Source organism: Malus sylvestris, chromosome 5, assembly GCF_916048215.2.
Source record: "Malus sylvestris chromosome 5, drMalSylv7.2, whole genome shotgun sequence".
In the NCBI taxonomy this organism is placed as follows: Eukaryota; Viridiplantae; Streptophyta; class Magnoliopsida; order Rosales; family Rosaceae; genus Malus; species Malus sylvestris.
The window spans coordinates 35800670-35820260 of record NC_062264.1 but is presented as its reverse complement, the minus strand read 5'-3'; the positions used below and the strand labels follow the sequence as shown (position 1 = coordinate 35820260).

General features: G+C 35.5%; 1 protein-coding gene across 1 annotated transcript; it reads right to left on the bottom strand.

Annotated features, from left to right (window-relative positions):
- Positions 1–16738: 16738 nt before the first annotated feature.
- On the bottom strand, positions 16739–19007 carry LOC126624583 (metal tolerance protein 10-like). The gene is made up of 6 exons (XM_050293649.1): positions 18786–19007; positions 18587–18699; positions 18159–18404; positions 17774–17854; positions 17423–17653; positions 16739–17243 (listed from the first exon to the last, which is right to left on the bottom strand). The coding sequence occupies exons 1-6, from the start codon at positions 18970–18972 to the stop codon at positions 16887–16889; spliced, it is 1215 nt and encodes a 404-aa protein (XP_050149606.1). The 5' UTR covers positions 18973–19007; the 3' UTR covers positions 16739–16886.
- Positions 19008–19591: the final 584 nt, after the last annotated feature.

Genomic DNA, 19591 nt, shown 5'->3' with positions numbered 1-19591 from the left:
GCTTTCCCATTTTTCTTATTGGAATGATGTGATCATGATCATGGTGTTCAAACCCTGTCAACAAGGACGAGCTGTCACTAGTCGCTGGTCAGTGGTCTAGTCGCTGGTTTTTCAAAGTTTTCAGTTTTAATAGTTTGAGAAGTGGAAGAGATATAAAGACGACTTTATTACTGTTTTCTTTAGGTTTTCACCTGTAAGTAAGAAGTCATAGATTTGACTTTCCTAAATGGCGAGTTTCAATACCAAATTAAACAGCCTTTGTGGTTTTATACAGAATCATTCACTACAAATTCTCATCCTCTCTCTCTCTCTCTCTCTCTCTCTCTCTCTCTCTCTCTCTCTTATTAGTGTACAAAACTAGGTGATGTTCAATGTCCTCAAAATAAAGTTAGGTGATGCTCGAACTAGCAAACATTGTAGGACCAACTTCCCAAACACCAGGGGTTGTTCTGCTCGCGACCATTTGGTCACATAAATGCTCGGTCTCCACTTTGTTGGAGGATGTACTGAATTCAAATCTCATAAACGACAAAGTGTTGGAACGGATTGTTGTTTACATATTTCAATAAGCTTTAACCATTGGAATTTATATCCCATCTTATAGGGTTTCTATGATCAATTCCTCTCAAACATTGGAATTGATTCTTTATCAAAATTAAAAATAAATATTGTTTTAAACCTTAAACAACCCTTGTACAATAATTATAGCACCAAATTAAAAACACAACTTCTATTCCACTCTTCCTATCTGATTTCATTGGTCAAGACGGTGCTAACTTAGCATTGCTGTGCTCAGGCCTGTGAATAAAGTCGACATGAACGAAAGCTCGATCCACCTCAGGAAGTTTTTCAATCTTTTCCTGAAGCGTCTCTCCCATGTTATGTGCGTGGCTGAGAGACATGTCTCCGGGCAAGACAATGTCAGCCTCCACAAAATAGTTGCAGCCAAAAGTGTATGCTCTCACCGTGTCAATGTGCTTGATCTCCTTGTCATCGTTCCATATCAGGTATGTCAATTTTGCCAAGTACTCTGCTGGTGCTGTCTTCCCTATCAGTGACCACACATTTTCCATCACTGTTTTCGCCCAATTCCCCATGGTGTACAAAGCAATCTGCATCCCATTGTGTTTCGAAATTCAGTTGCGTTCGTTGCCTTAAAATAGTTTAGGGTTAAGTAGTTTTTTATCTTTGTGTTTTGGTCGGATTTTCCATTTCGGTCCATCTGTTTTCATATCGGTCAATTTGGTCTCTATGATTCAATTAGTAAACTATTTTGGCCTTTTCCGTCTGGTTTGACAGTTTGGGCGATAATGTGCGCACGTTAAACGCATAAAGGCTCACACATCAAAATAGACGGAAAAGGCCACCGCCCACATGCTTACGACAGGATCAAGAACTAGGTCTTGCAGATACGTGGCCTAATTAACAAAATTAGGTGTTCATTAGTTAAGAAGCTGAAGTACTAACAATGATAGCTCCAACAGGATCAAGCCACCAGTAAAACCTGATTGCTAAAACTGCAGCTGCAAGACCAATTCCATTAGTGATGACATCAAACAGATGATCTTGAGCGTAAGCTCGAACAATTTCGTTCTTGAATCTACGACAATACACCATCAACACAAACTTCACAACTGTTGCAGACGCCATTATCCCTATCATCCATTTTTCTTCACCGGATCCATTTCAGGTTGAGTCTGCATGAAAAAAAAAATACATATATTATATAGGGTGAAGTGCCGATTTAGTCCATGAACTATCACCTCAGTGAAAATTAGGTCCCTGAATTATTTTTTCGGTAAAATAAGTCCCTAAATTCATTACAAATTGCTAATTTCATCCCTACTATTATATTCAAAGCTATTTTATCCAATTTTTTGTCAACTTAAGTCACTTGACACAGAGTGTAATACCATCATTTTCTTGTCTATAAGCTCTTAACATTTCATATAGGTTGCGAATTTAATGTTTAATTTACCCTCAAAAGTTAACTTATACTATTTCTTTATGAAAAATATCAATTTATCCTCCAAAGTTAACTCCATACACTATTTCTTTATGAAAAAACTACCAATCTATCCTCCAATGTGTATCACATGCAAGTAACGTGACCTAAATTGACGAAAAATTGAATATAGTAGCTTTGAATATAGCATTAGGGATGTTATTGGTAGATTTTTATAATCCAGGGACTAATTTTTCTGAAAAAAATAGTTTAGGGACCTAATTTTCACTAGGGTGATAATCACCCTATCGACAAATGTGATGCTAAAAATTTCATTCCATATCTTGCGCTCAAGATTTATTGCGTTACAATCAACTAGTGGACTCTTGAATACCTTCGTGAGAAGTTGCTGCCCAGATTCGAACAATATTTGTAGTCCAAGAGTTGCCATTACAGATGCAAAAACAATAATTCTCTGCAATGCATTTGAGATTTAGCGCATGAAGTTAAGTTAGAACTAAATGTCTAAAAAATTAGGTTTCATATTCTCATGAACACAATCCTACAAAATCATTGATTTATTGTGCCTGATTCGATGCCATGAGATTGAATTTCTGATGTTCTCTCAAATGCTTACCACCGAAAGATCTAGCGAACATCAATATATGAAATACATCGCAGAATTTAACTGCTACATGCTCGCTCATGATTACATGCACGGGAATTCAACGGCTACATGCTCACTCAAGATTACATGCACGGGGATTCAACGGATGAATGAGATCCACTTAAAGGCACTTTATGCTATACATTGATGCATGGTAGAAGGACTATACTTACCACAGGTTGCATCCGGGCTTTACTAATCGGGTACCGATACTGATTAGGTTTTCTCATTGCATGAGAAGTGAACCAAAGAATGAATCCTGACAAGAGGTCTAAGAGAGAATCCAAAGTTGAAGCAATTACTGCCAAAGATCTGCTCTCAACTGAAGCATAAACTTTTGCCAGGAAAAGCACCAAGTTAGCCACATTAGATGCATTTATTGCCATCCTTTCATTTCTTGCAAGTTGGTTCACCTCATCCTGAAACCAAAAAATTCAAAGCAGCAATTAAGAAAAAAGCTTGTGCTTAAAAGGTATCTTCTAAAGCGATCTTCTAAACTGCTTTAATCTACAGGTAAGGAAATTTGAACTTAGGTTCAAGGGCACAGTGCGTTGACCAAGAGTGGCGGAGCCGAAATTTTACATGAGGGGCCTCACATAAGTGTTAAAAAAAAGGATAATATTTACAAGAGAGTATAATACATGTTCCGAGTTGTGAGCTAATTAAAATTTTCAGGCGCTAAATGTTTTTTTTCATGTTGAAATTAACCTTCTAATATCAAGTCAATAAAAAGAGTAGTTAATCAAAATATATGACGATTAAGAGAAATTAACCTTCCGATATCAAGTCAATGAAAAATGCTAGGGAGAGAAGGTTTTTGGCCACATTTTGGAGACCACATGATGTTGCGATTGATGATTGGATTTCTTCTTTAATGATTTAAAGAAGTAGTTCAACCATTAACCGCTATATCATCATGTGGTCTCATAATATGACTCAAGTATATGATCTCTCTAACATCACCCCAAGTCAAATCCTAGCTCTACCATTAGAATAAATTAGGAATTTTCGAACAATAAATGAGAAGAATGGATTGGAAATTTGGAGAACAAAATATATGAAATTTTAAAAATTTAGTTAAAAGTTAAAGAGAACATAGAGATTTACAAACTTTAATATTGTTGTGGGTTGGGAATTTGAAGGAAAAAAATATATGAAATTTCAAGAAGGGGAGGCGGAAAAGCTCATAGTTTATTATTCTTTCGGTTGGCAATATAAAAGAATAATTTTTTATAAAACTAAACTAAACTTTAAATTTTAATTTTAAAAGTTATTGATTTGTTTACAAATAAGATTTAAATTTAGTTTTAGGATGAGTGTTGTTGGGATTGAAAAGTCTTTTTAATTATTGATTAATAAAATTTAAGAGTTTTGTGTAACTAAAAGAAATACAATAATAAGTTTATAAAAAATATATATATATATATATATATATATATATATAATGCTAAATATTTATAAAAGTTGAAAGAGTGAGGGTAGGCCTAGGCCTAAGCTAGGCTTTATAGTGCCTCAAAATCAACGACAAGCCTGAGTTAAACTTTCAGGCCAAAAATCCATCTCAGAAATTGAATCTATCTCATTGAATCCTTTGAGAAGTTTATTCTGCCTCTTGTAATATTGTACAATTTTTCTCTGCCTCAGTGATGGAATTAGAGAGAATTTTAATGCTAATTTGAGTTTAATAATATGAAAGTATGAAGAGAAGGACATAATAAGAGCTTACTTAATGACTTGATAAAAGTTCCAAGGCCAAAATAAGAATCCATGCTCCTCTCAGCTAGAAGCTTGAATTCATCCATGCTGAGGGTGAGACCTGGAATTTTATAAGTGTTTTTATGAACTTTGAAGTACCTACATATTTTACAATTTCTAGTTTCTTTTAAATGGGTGATAATTTTACTTGAGTTCAAAGATTATTTTGAGGTAAAAAGATGAAAGTGGACGAGATTACGAGCTTGTGGCATATAATTTTCAAAGCTCGAACGAACTTACAGTGGAACTTTAAATATGACAGATTGGAGAACATCATGTGGCAACCAAAGAATGGCTGACTTTGACACATGACAGCAAAGAATGGCTAGTACTAATGCATTACTAAGATTTATAGCTTAGCATGAGCTGGCTTTACTAAAGCAGAAGGTGTAATGCTTTAGCTTTAAAGCTCTTTGTTACCTTATGTCGACACCTCTTATGCATGCAAATAGGTAGTCATCACATATGACTAAGCTTATCAATCTCCACCAAAACTAACCAATTGGATACTAGTGGTACCACCCCATTTCTCTATAAATAGGAGCTTCGCTCCATTGTTTTTGGAAATGAGGCAGCATGCAGCATGTGAACTCTTGTAGGAGAGAGATGGAGATAGCATGCATGTTAAGCCTTTGCAGAGAGAAATTATGAGAGTTTGACATGCAAGTGCATGCGAACATGTTCTGAACTTATGATATATACATAGGTCTAGTTCTTATACATTATATATGTATAGAGAGAGAGAGATTAGAAAAGATAAGGGTGGAAGAAATACATTATGATTTAGGAGTGATCAAGCAACTTACTTAAGTACGTGGAGTTTAGCTATTGCAGTAGTGACGTGGATCTTCATTTTAGCTTTGGAATCGAGGTATTGGTGAGGAATATTGCTTGCTTGGCTTGGAGATCAAGTAGGGGGATCCTCACTTACTCTAGTTATGGAATTTTGTGAATGTATGTATATGTAAATATACGAATGCTTGTGAAAGTTGCATAGATTTTGTTGTGATAGAACCATGAGGAAAAATAGTTTTATTTTATATCATGATATGCATGTTGTTTTATGCTACAAATTAAAGTGATGAATTGAGAGTGAAGGGGGCATAGTGACTGCCTTGGGTTTTGATCCCCTAAACCTCTGGAGGGGCTTCTACAAAAGGATTAGTACCGCTACCTTTCTAGGAGAGGTACTAGGATATCTAAGGATAGAGCATTAAAGGACACTCTCGCTACACCTTACCATAAGTATATTCGTTCGGAGTTCGTCCAGGTAAGGGGGTAATTGGTCATTAGACCGGTCATCAGGCATGTAGCAACTTATTGGGATCTTGTTTTCTTTTTAAAAGGAAATTGTGTGAGTATACAATCTATTTTCAAAATTAAACAAAGCTTTTGTTGTGCATCATTTTCCTAGAATATATGTAGTGTTGTATACTATTTTCAAACCTAGCTGGGGTGGATTCCCTAAGGGGGAGCGATGAACGTTTGTGATGCTCACCCCTACTTTATTATAGGACCGGTGCATCTACAAATAGATGGTATGGACTAAAGTCGGGACAAGTGTTGTTTGTTACTTGTCAACTTCTCGGTCGTTCATTGACTCTTTCTACAGATTTTTATTTGTACATATGCTTGATTTCCTTACCATCTTGAAGGGATCTTTTGTAGCCAAACTCAACGTTTTGTATTTTTTAAAATCGTACTAAAGAGTTGGTTTAGTATGATAATTGCCTTTAACTCTTTGGTTTTGTTGTAGATCGTGAAGTTTTTTTCCTATATAAAAATTTTATCCAAATTTTGTTGCCCTTTTATTCTTCGTTTTACCAAAATGATTTCCGCTTCCGTATACTGCTTAAAAATAAATTATTTTATTCCCCTCAAATAGCCTTACGTTCTATTAGGAATATAGTGCTATAGTGTTGGATTTTAACACTATAGTATTGCGTTACTAATAGAGCATGGCACTATTACGTGCCCCTTTTTGGGGCGTGACATTGAGCCTCCATGATGCCTCAGTTGGCACTGTTACAGTCTCTCCCGTCGCATCCGGCGACAAGAGCTCAGTCCGGTAATCCAAAGAATCGGTTCGAAGATCCGCGGCCATTTGTCTGAGCAGAAAGAGTTTGCTGGGAAGTCAAAGAATGGCAACTCCATTAATCCAACTGAAGAAAGAATCTTAAAACTTGAAATTGTTATTTAAATCATTGGATAAAGAACGGAAAATGTCGGTCAGCTGCTCCACAAACTCTTGAAATTGATAGTTTAATGGAAGGTTTCAGAGATTGGAGGATTATTTTTTAAGAGTATAGCAAGAGGTGACTTTTGGTGCAAGGAATATGTACCAACTATAACTTAATTAGTCTATATTAAATGTGTGTGTGTGGAAGGAACCCTACTATCATATTGGAAGAATTTGGTATACGTGAAGAGTGCCTTTGATATGACCAAGAATATATTTCTAATTTCTACTACCACGCGAGAAGATCTTGTGGAGCAGTTGTAAACAAACGTGTATTTGCATCATTGGATTTCATTTTATGTCGTACACACTTGATAACATTTAAAATTGTATTTGTTGCAAGATAAAATATTGAGGAAACTTGATATAAGTTTAATTTTTTTTAATCAATGTTAGGAATAGTCCAGTTTCTTAAAATAAGTACAATTTCTTAATTTTAGGATTATTTTATTATCAATAAGTATTATTTATTGATAAGACTTTATTATACAAATTAATTTCTTTTTAATTATCTCTTTATTTATTTATTTGTTATTTTTATTTTGTTTTTGCGTTCCAAACCCTATTTATAATTTTCTTTATTTTTTATAATCAACCTCTATCATAGGTACTGTTTAATGTATCTTATTTGTAGGTATTATATTTTTGAATTTTGTAATTAGGTTTCATATATCACTTAAAGGTAGAATATACGTTTAATTTTCTATCTACCTCCCTCCCTCTTATTATTACTAACCTCTTGTGAGGCTAAATCCACCCCCTCTCTCGTTGTGTAGATAATATCGTTTATTCAACCAAAAAAAAATTGTATATCTACCTATGCCATAGGCTTTTATTTATAGTCTACCAATAACATAGATTAATTGTATTACATTTTTTTTTCTTTTTATAATATACCTTTATCACAAAAGTTAATGAATTTACATTTTTTTATCTAAAAAGACAAAATTGAGTAATTGATACAACAATATGTGATTAGATAATTGGACTCAGTCTTAAAAACAACCTATACTTTTTGGACCTAAATCTAAAAGCCCCTAAAATATTACTCCGTCCTTTTCTTTCAAAAAGTGGACTAGTTGATGGTTTCGCCACGGCAGTCCACCATTCCAAAGATCGGAAAGACTCACAAAGGCATTTCAGCCTCCTTCTAGCCATTATCGTGTGATTCACCAGCGCCAAGAATTGAACACAATACGTGAGCCTTCCCTGGCTTCTCCTTAGGGTATAAGTACAGTGACATATTTTATGGGTTGGAAACCGAAGTGACACACGAGTCAAAATTTTGGAGTGCTATTGGATGATGCGTAAAATAAGTTAACACACAAAATTAAACCCTCTTTTTGACAATTGTAGTATAGATGTAAGTAGGGTATCGTTCTAGGCCGGGGATTAGGAGGGATTGCTAATCTATTCTAAATTAATTTAAAAATATTAAATAAGACTCAAGGACACAAAACTAGGCTAAAAACTCTAATAACTCGAAACACACTTAGGATAACTCAAAATAATGAAAACAATCAAATTAAACACTAGGAACTGAAATGGACGGAAATTAAATTAAAAGACTAACAATAAAGAAAACTAACTAAAAAATATAATTTAATAATGGATGGGTGTTTGGTTTTGATGAAAAGTAAATTAAACTTAATTAAATTACAGAATTGACAAAAACATGAAATTAAGGTGAAATGATAAATGACGGACTAGCTAGAGGGTTCTTCTCCACACATGACACATATGCAACCTAAATTGATTTTCAGTTGTTCTTTCAATAAATTGTGAATCTCAATACTCCAGATTAACCGTGAACAGCACTTTTTTAATCTTCAAGTTTTCCTTAAGTTATTGAATTGGACGGAAAAACGCATACAACAATTCAAAACATTCTTCAAAAGTTCCCTACGTGAAAAGCACAATAGCGATACAATCAAAGATCATTAAACTTTGTGAAAACTATAAGCATTGACGAGGCATTCGTAACTATGAAAAGCATGATACTCTTGCCAAGAATTTACTTAACGTGATTGTGACTAGCAACCTTTACTACTTGTGAAAATAAGTTCATAACGATTAGGTGAAATTCACTTATATTCTAGCATCAAATTCATGCATGTAAATTAAGCGTGCACTCTCAACCAACATACACAAATCAGTTTTTATACGAACGGATAAGTAAATTGAAATCACAACTTATGAAATCACAACCGAAGGTAATCAATTCATATTACAAATATAAATCATGGCTTTGAATTAACCTCTAGCCAAAATAAAATTAATTACACATTATTAAAACAGAAATAAAATAAAAGTTTAGTGAGATAAAACCAAGAAGAATGGAGTGAAGCCTCTGCTTTGTGCTCTGCCCCTCACGTCACCCCCCTGCGTTCCGTGGACTTGGCTTCTTCTCTCTGAGCTCGCTGCCAAAGGGCAGCGTTTTTCCCTAGCTGCCAAAGGCCGCTCTCCTCCTGATTCTTTTCTATCCTGTCTCTCTGCGAGCTGCCCAAAGGGCAGCTCCCTTCCACCAATTCCCATATTTTATTTTCTTTCTCTGGCAGCCTCTTTTGATTCTTCTTTATTTTTTTCTTTTTTTTTTTTAACCTGATAGGTTAAACTTTGACGAATGAAGATGTGCAAGTGAGAATATAGTTAATAAGGTATAAACTGCATGAGTCACTCAAATCAATATGAAAAGGGAACAAAACCTAATATGCCAGCGAATGGATAGTCCCACAAAGAGAATATACTTATTTAACAGGTCAGGACTTGAAAGACTTATTCGCCACATCACCATAAAATTTCACTTGTTCTATTTTTATTTTCTTTGCATAACAAATCCTATAAACACAAAAATAATGTAAATAGCTCAAAAATATAAGGAACTAACTAAGAAAAGACGAGTGAATTCGAAGTAAAAATATATATAAATATGATCCGATCAAATACCCCCACACTTAACTTTTGCTAGTCCTCGAGCAAAACAAAGAAATTATGAAAAAGTAATAACATGAAAAACATTAGCTTCCCTCTATGTGACCCTCATAGAATTTTCATTCAAGAAAACAAATCATCAAGAACCATAGCTAGCATCAAGGAACTAATCCAAGTTCATCTTTCTTATTCAAATATTAGCAGTAATCTTTGAATCATCCTTGAAGTGTAGTGTGTGAGATAGCCATGCTAATGCAATTTCAAGTTTTTATTTTTAAAATCATCATATGCAAACTAGCGACCTTCTCACTGGATATGCACTCAATCACACATGTGTTTAGTTTTAATGTGTTTCGCTCAAAGAAACAAATGTGAAATTTCTACCATAAGCTTGCATAAAGATCACTTCTCCACAGTCATAATTGCAAAACTTAAATCAAGAGGACTTTTATTGGATGTAATGAGGCTTAGGGATAGGGTTATTGAAATGAAAGAATAGGAAAACACAAGTTCCAAGCTATATTGCAAGCAATTCTTTTGTTTAGATTTATAAGAACTCAATTTTTCCAGCGATTCTTCTAGCACCTCCAACCATACCCTTAAACTGAAACTTTAAAAACTTTTTATTTTCTTTGTATACAATCTTTCTTTCTTTTTTTTTTTTTTTTTTTTTTTTTTTTTTTTTTTTAATACAAACATGAAATACCCCTACACTTATTCTTTTGCCAGACACCTTCAAAGTACTTCACAAACATTTCTCATAAGACAATCCCGCATTGCTCACTAGCTTGCTTGGAAAGGGTAAGGAAAAATGTTTCAGGCATAAGGGTAGACATATCTGGTGATAAGAAATAAAAGGCTCAACATACACGGCTCAAATTGGCAATCTAATGATATCATTTTTCTTTGGGAAACATGGTTATTTGGGCCATAGTGGTAAACCTAATGCCTCTATCATTTCCAAATTCATGCAATCAATGACAAACATTTTGAAAGATCGTTACGCAAGTTCTAGAGATGTATCTCACATAAGTTCATCACACATAAAAAAATAGGAGTGTATGAAAAATGCACACTTTCAATAGGCTCAAAAACTCACATAGGATGTATATGGTCACTAAATTCACATATGAAGCTTTAAGTCATACTTTAGTTTCACATTAACAAGGCTATGTGCATTTGGTTTTTCAAAGATGGTCAAACATGTACAAATCTAACAAGAGAATAAGGAATTTCACAAAACACATGTTAACTAAGTTCTTGATGATCATGGTTCGAATTTGATCCAATTATATCATTGGGTCGGGAAACTAACAAAAATCTAATTCAAAACAATAAGGGAAACAAGACAATATTTTTGGATTTTTAAATTTTCCGATTTTTTTTTTTTTTTTTTTTTTTTTTTTTTTAATGAAAACAAAACTAATTAAGAAAACAAAAAGCAACAACATGGAAACAAATGAAATTCTAGAGATGTCTACCCCCACACTTAAACTGGACATTGTCCCCAATGTCAGAAAACACTATAATGCAAATAAAAATAAAATAAATAAATAAATAAGAAACAAAATAAAACAATTGGACTGAAAACTTCCCTAATTTGCAGTAAAATCAAGCGATGACCCCCAAGCTAAAATTCTGCAATCAACTTCAAGGGTGGAAATAACTAAAAGTTCCTGCAAAGAAAAGAAATAATTCAGTTAAGTACGCAAGAAAATTAATTAAAAAAAAATGCAAACGAAAAATTGAAAATTACGATAAAAGATAATGAATAAAACTAATAAGTAATCATTGGTCGTGCTTGTTGACTTTCCACAGCTTTCCTCTTGAACAGGGTGACACTTAGCTTTTTACTTGCAAGTGATGATTTGATGATATTGTACGGCGAGGCTTTGCTCTTTGGGAATGTTGCAGTTCCTTATTTGTTCTCCAAGCAGATGTGGCAGCTTCTCTAGTTCCTCAGTTCGGACTCCTTCCGCTGGGATGATTGTGCAAGCTGCATTCTTCTCTGCTTGTTTCTTCTGCACAACGGGCAGGCACGAGGGAAAGGTGTTGGTCCTTATTTCTTTCTTCAATCTTTCCAAGTGCCCACCTCTTGCTTTCTTTCTCCTTGTCCCTAGCTGAATTGTCTCCACATGCTTCGAGGTCTCATTTTCACCTCTCTTACTTGTCCCCCAAGTAGATGTGGTAGACAAAACGGAAGCATAAGATGAAGAAGATGAGTACTCGAGAGCAAGGCTAGGTAAGCAATCAGGAAAGGGTTCCAGGCAGTTGGCTCCAGATTGGAAGATTGATACCAAATGCTGGCTGATTGCTCTCTTTCTCCTTGTCGGAAAACAAAGACAAGGAGAAGGACATGGAGAAAGCATGATATGAGATACTCTTGCTTTCAACCTTTATGATATGAAATACTTTTGCTTTGAATGGGTTGTTCGCAGGAGTATCCCAAGGAATGAGGAACACAGAGTGACTCGAGAGGATTCTTTGGGAATGCATTTTCGGAGATGAAGAGGTGTTGAGAGGGTGTGCTGAGAGAGTGTGCTTTTGCTGTGGAAGGCGAAGGTAGAAACTTATAGGACTTGTCTTCACAACCGGAACTGTTCTCTCACTTAGTGTCGGCAGCCGGTGGATGGATGAATAGTACAAATTACGCGCTTTCTGACAAAGTTGCCCGTAATTTCCGCAAAGCTGATTCCTCATTGATATCTGGAATCGGCGCTTCGAGCTCTGAGCATCGTCGATTGTAGAGGTAGCATGTGACACGTGCGGATAAATCTGGAAAAGAAGATTTTCCCGTGGGTTGAAGCCCAGCTTTTGAGAAAGCTAGCGTGTCTTTGACTGTTGAATTTCCCTCGTCGATTTCTGAATTGGTGCTTCGACAAACTGCCCGAGATTTCCGCAAAGCAATTTGCGTGTGACAAGTGACGACACGTCTGGACAAATTGATCTTTTGAAATCCGGGGTTCGGCTCGTGGTTTCTGAGCAAGCCCAGCCTTTAAGAAATGAAACGCCTCTTTTGAGAAAAGAATCCGGCTTTTGAGAAAGGAAACTCTTCTTTTGAGAAAAGAATCAGACGTTTGAGAACGGAGCCCCGACTCTTCGATTTGCGAGAGGACGCTTCTCTGAGGAGCGCCTCTTTGATTTCTTCCTTTTTATAGAGACGTTAAGCTTGTTCCACAACACACTTGAGTACCCTCCTGTAAACACTCCCTTCTTGCACTTGTTTAATCTTGATCATTCCGACTCTCTTCTTTCTTTACCACCTCTGAAAAATGTCTGGCCCTTCTGATCGTCGTTTTGACTTGAACATTGGTGAAGAGGCAGCTCCGCCTTCACCAGACAACATATGGCGGCCATCCTTCATATCCCCTACCGGTCCCCTTACCGTGGGGGATTCGATGATGAAAAATGACATGACCGCTGCGGTGGTGGCCCGAAACCTTGTCACTCCCAGAGATAACAGACTGCTCGCAAGGCGGTCTGATGAATTGGCGGTCAAGGAGTCTCTGGCTCTCAGTGTGCAGTGTGCGGGTTCCGTATCCAACATGGCCCAACGCCTATATGCCCGAACCCGTCACGTTGAATCCTTGGTGGCTGAAATACAGAGTCTCAAGCAAGAGATTAAAGGGCTCAAGCATGAGAATAAGGAATTGCACAAGCTCGCACACAGCTATGCCACCAGCATGAAGAGGAAGATTGACCAGATGCAGGACACCGATGGTCAAATTTTACTTGATCATCGGAGGTTTGTGGGTTTGTTCCAACCGCATCTGCCTTCGTCTTCTGGAGCGGCACCGCGTAGTGAAGCTCCAACTGATCAACCTCTGCCGCCTCCTCCTTCTGTGGCCCCGCCGACTGCTGAAGCCCCGCCTACTACTGAAGCACCACCCGACCAATGAATACTATTAGTTTACATTATTGTAAAAATATTTGCATTTTTTTTTTTTTTTTTTTTTTTTTTTTTTTTTTTTTTTATTTTTATTTTTTTTTTTTTTTTTTTTTTTTATGTAAATTTTTTTATTTTTTTTTTTTATGTTTTTTTTTTTTTTTTTTTTTTAAAAAGTAAATTAATGTAAAGAGACTTTGGTTAACCTTCCCCCACACTTAACTAAGTAATACAAACTCACAGAAATCAACCAAATAACACAACTAACTAAACAAAACAAAATGAAAGCAGTAAAGATAAGGGTGTAAAAATGCAAATCTGATTGGGTTAGCGATTCCAAAGTCTCCCTTCGTTGAATGCTTGGGTTGCCTCCCAAGAAGCGCTTGATTTAACGTCTTTAGCCGGACGCATCTTTCCTTTAAATTTCCCTCAGCTCCATTTGTGCCTAAAATCAAAGAAAGAAAAATAAATCAAATATCAAAAGTAAAATACACAAACACCAATATAAACATAAACAAAAACAAAAATAAAAGGATTAGCAAAGTTACTAATCCCCGGCAACGGCGCCAAAATTTGATGTGAGAATTACTTGACACACAAATTAAACCCTCTTTTTGACAGTTGTAGTATAGATGTAAGTAGGGTATCGTTCTAGGCCGGGGATTAGGAGGGATTGCTAATCTATTCTAAATTAATTTAAAAATATTAAATAAGACTCAAGGACACAAAACTAGGCTAAAAACTCTAATAACTCGAAACACACTTAAAATGACTCAAAATAATGAAAACAATTAAATTAAACACTAGGAACTGAAATGGACGGAAATTAAATTAAAAGACTAACAATAAAGAAAACTAAATAAATAATATAATTTAATAATGGATGGGTGTTTGGTTTTGATGAAAAGTAAATTAAACTTAATTAAATTACAGAATTGACAAAAACATGAAATTAAGGTGAAAGGATAAATGACGGACTAGCTAGAGGGTTCTTCTCCACACATGACACATATGCAACCTAAATTGATTTTCAGTTGTTCTTTCAATAAATTGTGAATCTCAATACTCCAGATTAACCGTGAACAGCACTTTTTTAATCTTCAAGTTTTCCTTAAGTTATTGAATTGGACGGAAAAACGCATACAACAATTCAAAACATTCTTCAAAAGTCCCCTACGTGAAAAGCACAATAGCGATACAATCAAAGATCATTAAACTTTGTGAAAACTATAAGCATTGACGAGACATTCGTAACTATGAAAAGCATGATACTCTTGCCAAGAATTTACTTAACGTGATTGTGACTAGCAACCTTTACTACTTGTGAAAATAAGTTCATAACGATTAGGTGAAATTCACTTATATTCTAGCATCAAATTCATGCATGTAAATTAAGCGTGCACTCTCAACCAACATACACAAATCAGTTTTTATACGAACGGATAAGTAAATTGAAATCACAACTTATGAAATCACAACCGAAGGTAATCAATTCATATTACAAATATATTTATGGTTTCGAATTAACCTCTAGCCAAAATCAATTTATTTACACATTATTAAAAATAGAAATAAAATAGAAGTTTTAGAAAGATTTAACCGAGAGAGAGAAGGCTTGCAGCTTCTGTCCACCTGACGTTGTCTCTGTCCTCCTCCCATCCGCGCTACTTTCTTCTAACCTCTCTGACCTCCCTCTATTTTCTTTCTATTTTCTGTCCCTCACGCTGCCCAAAGGCAGCTTTCTGCTCTCCAATTCCTGTTCCGTGTGCTTTTCTTCACACGCTGCCAAGGCAGCCCTCTCTCCTTTCACTCTCTCACACGCTGCCTTGGATTCTTTTCACTGTTTTTTTTTTTATTTTTTTAATTTCCTTTTTCTTAGCTGCCCCAGCAGCTCCCAATCCTTTTCCCTATTTTATTCTTATTCCCCTTCTTCTATCACCCCCGTGTCTCACGCTACCATGTCTCTCCGTTCCACCTTCCCATATTTTATTTTCTTTCTCTGGCAGCCTCTTTTGATTCTTCTTTATTTTTTTCTTTTTTTTTTTTAACCTGATAGGTTAAACTTTGACGAATGAAGATGTGCAAGTGAGAATATAGTTAATAAGGTATAAACTGCATGAGTCACTCAAATCAATATGAAAAGGGAACAAAACCTAATATGCCAGCGAATGGATAGTCCCACAAAGAGAATATACTTATTTAACAGGTCAGGACTTGAAAGACTTATTCGCCACATCACCATAAAATTTCACTTGTTCTATTTTTATTTTCTTTGCATAACAAATCCTATAAACACAAAAATAATGTAAATAGCTCAAAAATATAAGGAACTAACTAAGAAAAGACGAGTGAATTCGAAGTAAAAATATATATAAATATGATCCGATCATTGGACGGCCAAACATATATAGTTTTCATTTTTGCGAATTAGTTTATGTAATTTATTAATTCTTGCAATTTAAGTCCAATTATAATTTTTTGTTTTCCGACAAAATTAGAACTCTAAGACCATGTGTGAGGTGTTGTACACTTATATAATGTTCCTCTTGAATCACATATGCCACTCATGTACTAATCCCATTAAGAAAAAAAAATGAAGAAAATTAAGACATGTTTTTGAGTTGCAACACTTTAAACACGGATTTTATTTTTATTTTTATTATAAGCGATATTTCATTCTAATTTACAATAAAGAGAGGAGAAAAAGTTTGAACTTAAAACGCAGTGGCTTGAACATGAACAAAGTAGAACTACGACCACATTTAAAAGATCATCAATGGGCCTATTGGATCTTTACACCTTGGCACAAAACAAATCTAGAGCAATTTTATTGGGCTTGGTTGAATGAACTTTGAGATTGGGCCATTGGAGTCTAAACGAAGCCCAATTGTGAAACTGATGAATTGATGCATGGTCTAAACACTTCCCAGTTAATTTTTTTTTTTTTGAACAAATGGTATTATCTACACTAAAAGGGAAGTGTGAGCTAGTCTCACAATGGACTAGTAATAAAGTGGTTCAAATTCTCTTTTGCCAAGAATTGAACCTAAAATCTCTCTCATACAAGTGAAGAGGAATATCATTAGATCGTAATTTTAAGTAGCCGCAGTTAATTGAATTGAATAATAAAAATCTAAAATAAACAAGTTTGAACTTATGAGTCTTTTTTTGTTAAAAATACAAAACACTCTCTCTCTCTCTCTCTCTCTCTTAAATACTCGGTTTCCATGTTACTCGGGATATATTAAATTCAAATCTCATAAACAATAAAGTGTTAGAACAAATTGTTGTTTACAATCAATCAAATCATAAATATTTCAGTAAGCTTCAACCATTGGAATTGATTCTTTAACAAAACTAAAAATAAATATTGTTTAAAACCTAAAACAACCCTTGTACAATAATTATAGCACCAAATTAAAAGTACATACTTCATTCCACTCTTCCTGTCTGATTTTATTGATCAAGATGGTGCTAACTTAGCATTGTTGTGCTCAGGCCTGTGAGTAGTGTCAAAGTCGACATGAACGAAAGCTCGCTCCACCTCAGGAAGGTTTTCGATCTTTTCCTGAAGCGTCTCTCCGATGTTATGTGCGTGGCTGAGAGACATGTCTCCGGACAAGACAATGTGAACCTCCACAAAATAGTTGCAGCCAAAAGTGTATGCTCTCACTGTCTCAATGTGCGTGATCTCCTTGTCATGGTTCCATATCAGATATGTCAATTTTGCCAAGTACTCTGCTGGTGCTGTCTTCCCTATCAGTGACCACACATTATCCATCACTGTTTTCGCCCAATTCCCCATTGTGTACAAAGCAATCTGCATCCCATTGCGTTTCGAAACTCAGTTACATTTGTTGCCTTAAAATAGTTCAGGGCTAAGTACTTTTTCATCTTTGTGTTTTGTTCGGATTTTCAAGGATAACAAACAAGGTATTGCAGATACGTGGCCTAATTAACAAAATTAGGTGTTAATTAGTTAATAGGCTGATTACTTACAATGATAGCTCCAACAGGATCAAGCCACCAGTAAAACCTGATTGCTAAAACTGCAGCTGCAAGACCAATTCCGTTAGTGATGACATCAAACAGATGATCTTGAGCGTAAGCTCGAACAATTTCGTTCTTGAATCTACGACAATACACCATCAACACAAACTTCACAACTGTTGCAGACACCATTATCCCAATCATCCACTTTTCTTTCACTGGATCCATATCAGGTTGAGTCTGCATGAAAAAAAAAATTATTATAATCGCCCTATCGACAAATGTGATGCTAAAAATTTCATTCGATATCTTGCGCTTAAGATTTCTTGCGTTACAATCAACTAGTGGACTCTTGAATACCTTTGTGAGAAGTTGCCGCCCAGATTCGAACAATATTTGTAGTCCAAGAGTTGCCATTACAGATGCAAAAACAACAATTCCCTGCAACGCATTTGAGATTTAGTGCATGAAGTAAAGTTAGAACTAATTGTCCGAAAAATTAGGATTCATATTCTCATGAACATAATCCTACAAAATCATTGATTTATTGTTGATTCAGTGCCATGAGATTGAATTTCCAATGTTCTCTCAATTGCTAACCACCGAAAGGTACATCAGTATATGAAATACATGGCAGAACAACTCGCTCAAGATTACAAGCACAAGGAATTCAACGGATGAATGGGATCCACTTCAAAGGCACTTTATGATATGCATTGATGTATAGTAGAAGGACTATACTTACCACAGGTTGCATCCGGGTTTTACCAATCGGGTACCGATACTGATTCGGTTTTCTCATTGCATGAGAAGTGAACCAAAGAATGAAGCCGGACAAGAGGTCTAAGAGAGAATCCAAAGTTGAAGCAATTACTGCCAAAGATCTGCTCTCAACTGAAGCATAAACTTTTGCCAGGAAAAGCACCAAGTTAGCCGCATTAGATGTATATATTGCCATCCTTTCATTTCTTGCAAGTTGGTTCACCTCATCCTGAAACCAAAAAATTCAATGCAACAATTAAGAAAAAAGCTTGTGCTTGAAACGATCTTCTAAACCTAAAGTGATCTTCTAAATTGCTTTAATCTACAGGGAGGGGAATTTGAACTTGGATTCAAGGTGACGGGCAAATTTGATTGACAAACTGGCCTAAAACGACGAAATTAACGACAAACCTGTGTTAAACTTCCAGGCCAAAAACCCATCTCAGAAAATGAGTCTATCTCGTTGAATCCTTTGAGAAGTTTATTCTGCCTCTTGTAATATTGCGCAATTTTTCTCTGCCTCCCTGCGATGGAATTAGAGAGAATTTCAATGCTAATTTGAGTTTGATAATACGAAGGGGACTTAAGAGAAAAGGACTTAACAGCTTACTTAATGAGTTTACAAAAGAGCCAAGGCCAAAGTAAGAATCCATGCTTCTCTCAGCTGGAAGGTTGAATCCATCCATGTTGAGCCTCCACGATGCCTCAGTTGGCACTGTCACAGTCTCTCCCGTCGCGTCCGGCGACAAGAGCTCGGTCCGGTAATCCGAAGATTCTGTTCGAAGATCCGCCACCATGTTTTCTCAGCAGAAGAGTTTGCTAGGAAGACAATGAATTGCAGCTCAATATATAAAGAAAAACACAGGCAAATAAACAAATACGGCTTACTTTACTAAACTGTAAACTAATCCAAGTGAAGAAAGAATATTTTAGAAACTTTAAACTGCTATTTAAATCGGTAGATAAAGCATGTAAAATGCTGGTCAGATGCTACACAAACTCTTAATAGTTTCAATGTCAGTTTTCAGAGATTGGAGATTAGTTTATTCAAGTGAATTCGTCTCTAAGAGGTGACTTTTCGTAAAGAATATGTACCGACTATAATTTAATTAGTCTATATTAAATATGTGTGGAAGGAACCATGGTATCCTACTTGGGGCATTCGGTGTGCGTGAAAAGTGCCTTTGATGAGAATATATTTCTAATTTCTAATGCCATGGGAGAAGATCTTGTGTCGGGAGTTGTCAACCAACATGTATTTGCATTATTGTATTCATTTTATGTGACGAGAGAGGTATGCGTAAGGCTTCAGGTCTGTTTTCCTCGAAATTGTGTTTCATTTGTGTCTCTTTACTAATATTTTGACACATGTCTTTTAAGTTAATTCTGTTAACTTTATTTATTTAACATTAAATT

What these genes read in the sequence shown, in the direction of transcription:
- LOC126624583 (XM_050293649.1), bottom strand. Translation starts at nt 18,972, where the DNA reads ATGGTGGCGGATCTTCGAACAGAATCTTCGGATTACCGGACCGAGCTC. An exon ending in AAACCCGGATGCAACCTGTG is followed by an intron (nt 17,855 to 18,158) that starts GTAAGTATAGTC and finishes AATGCGTTGCAG; the next exon opens with GGAATTGTTGTTTTTGCATC. An exon ending in ATCCTGTTGGAGCTATCATT is followed by an intron (nt 17,244 to 17,422) that starts GTAAGTAATCAG and finishes AATGGGATGCAG; the next exon opens with ATTGCTTTGTACACAATGGG.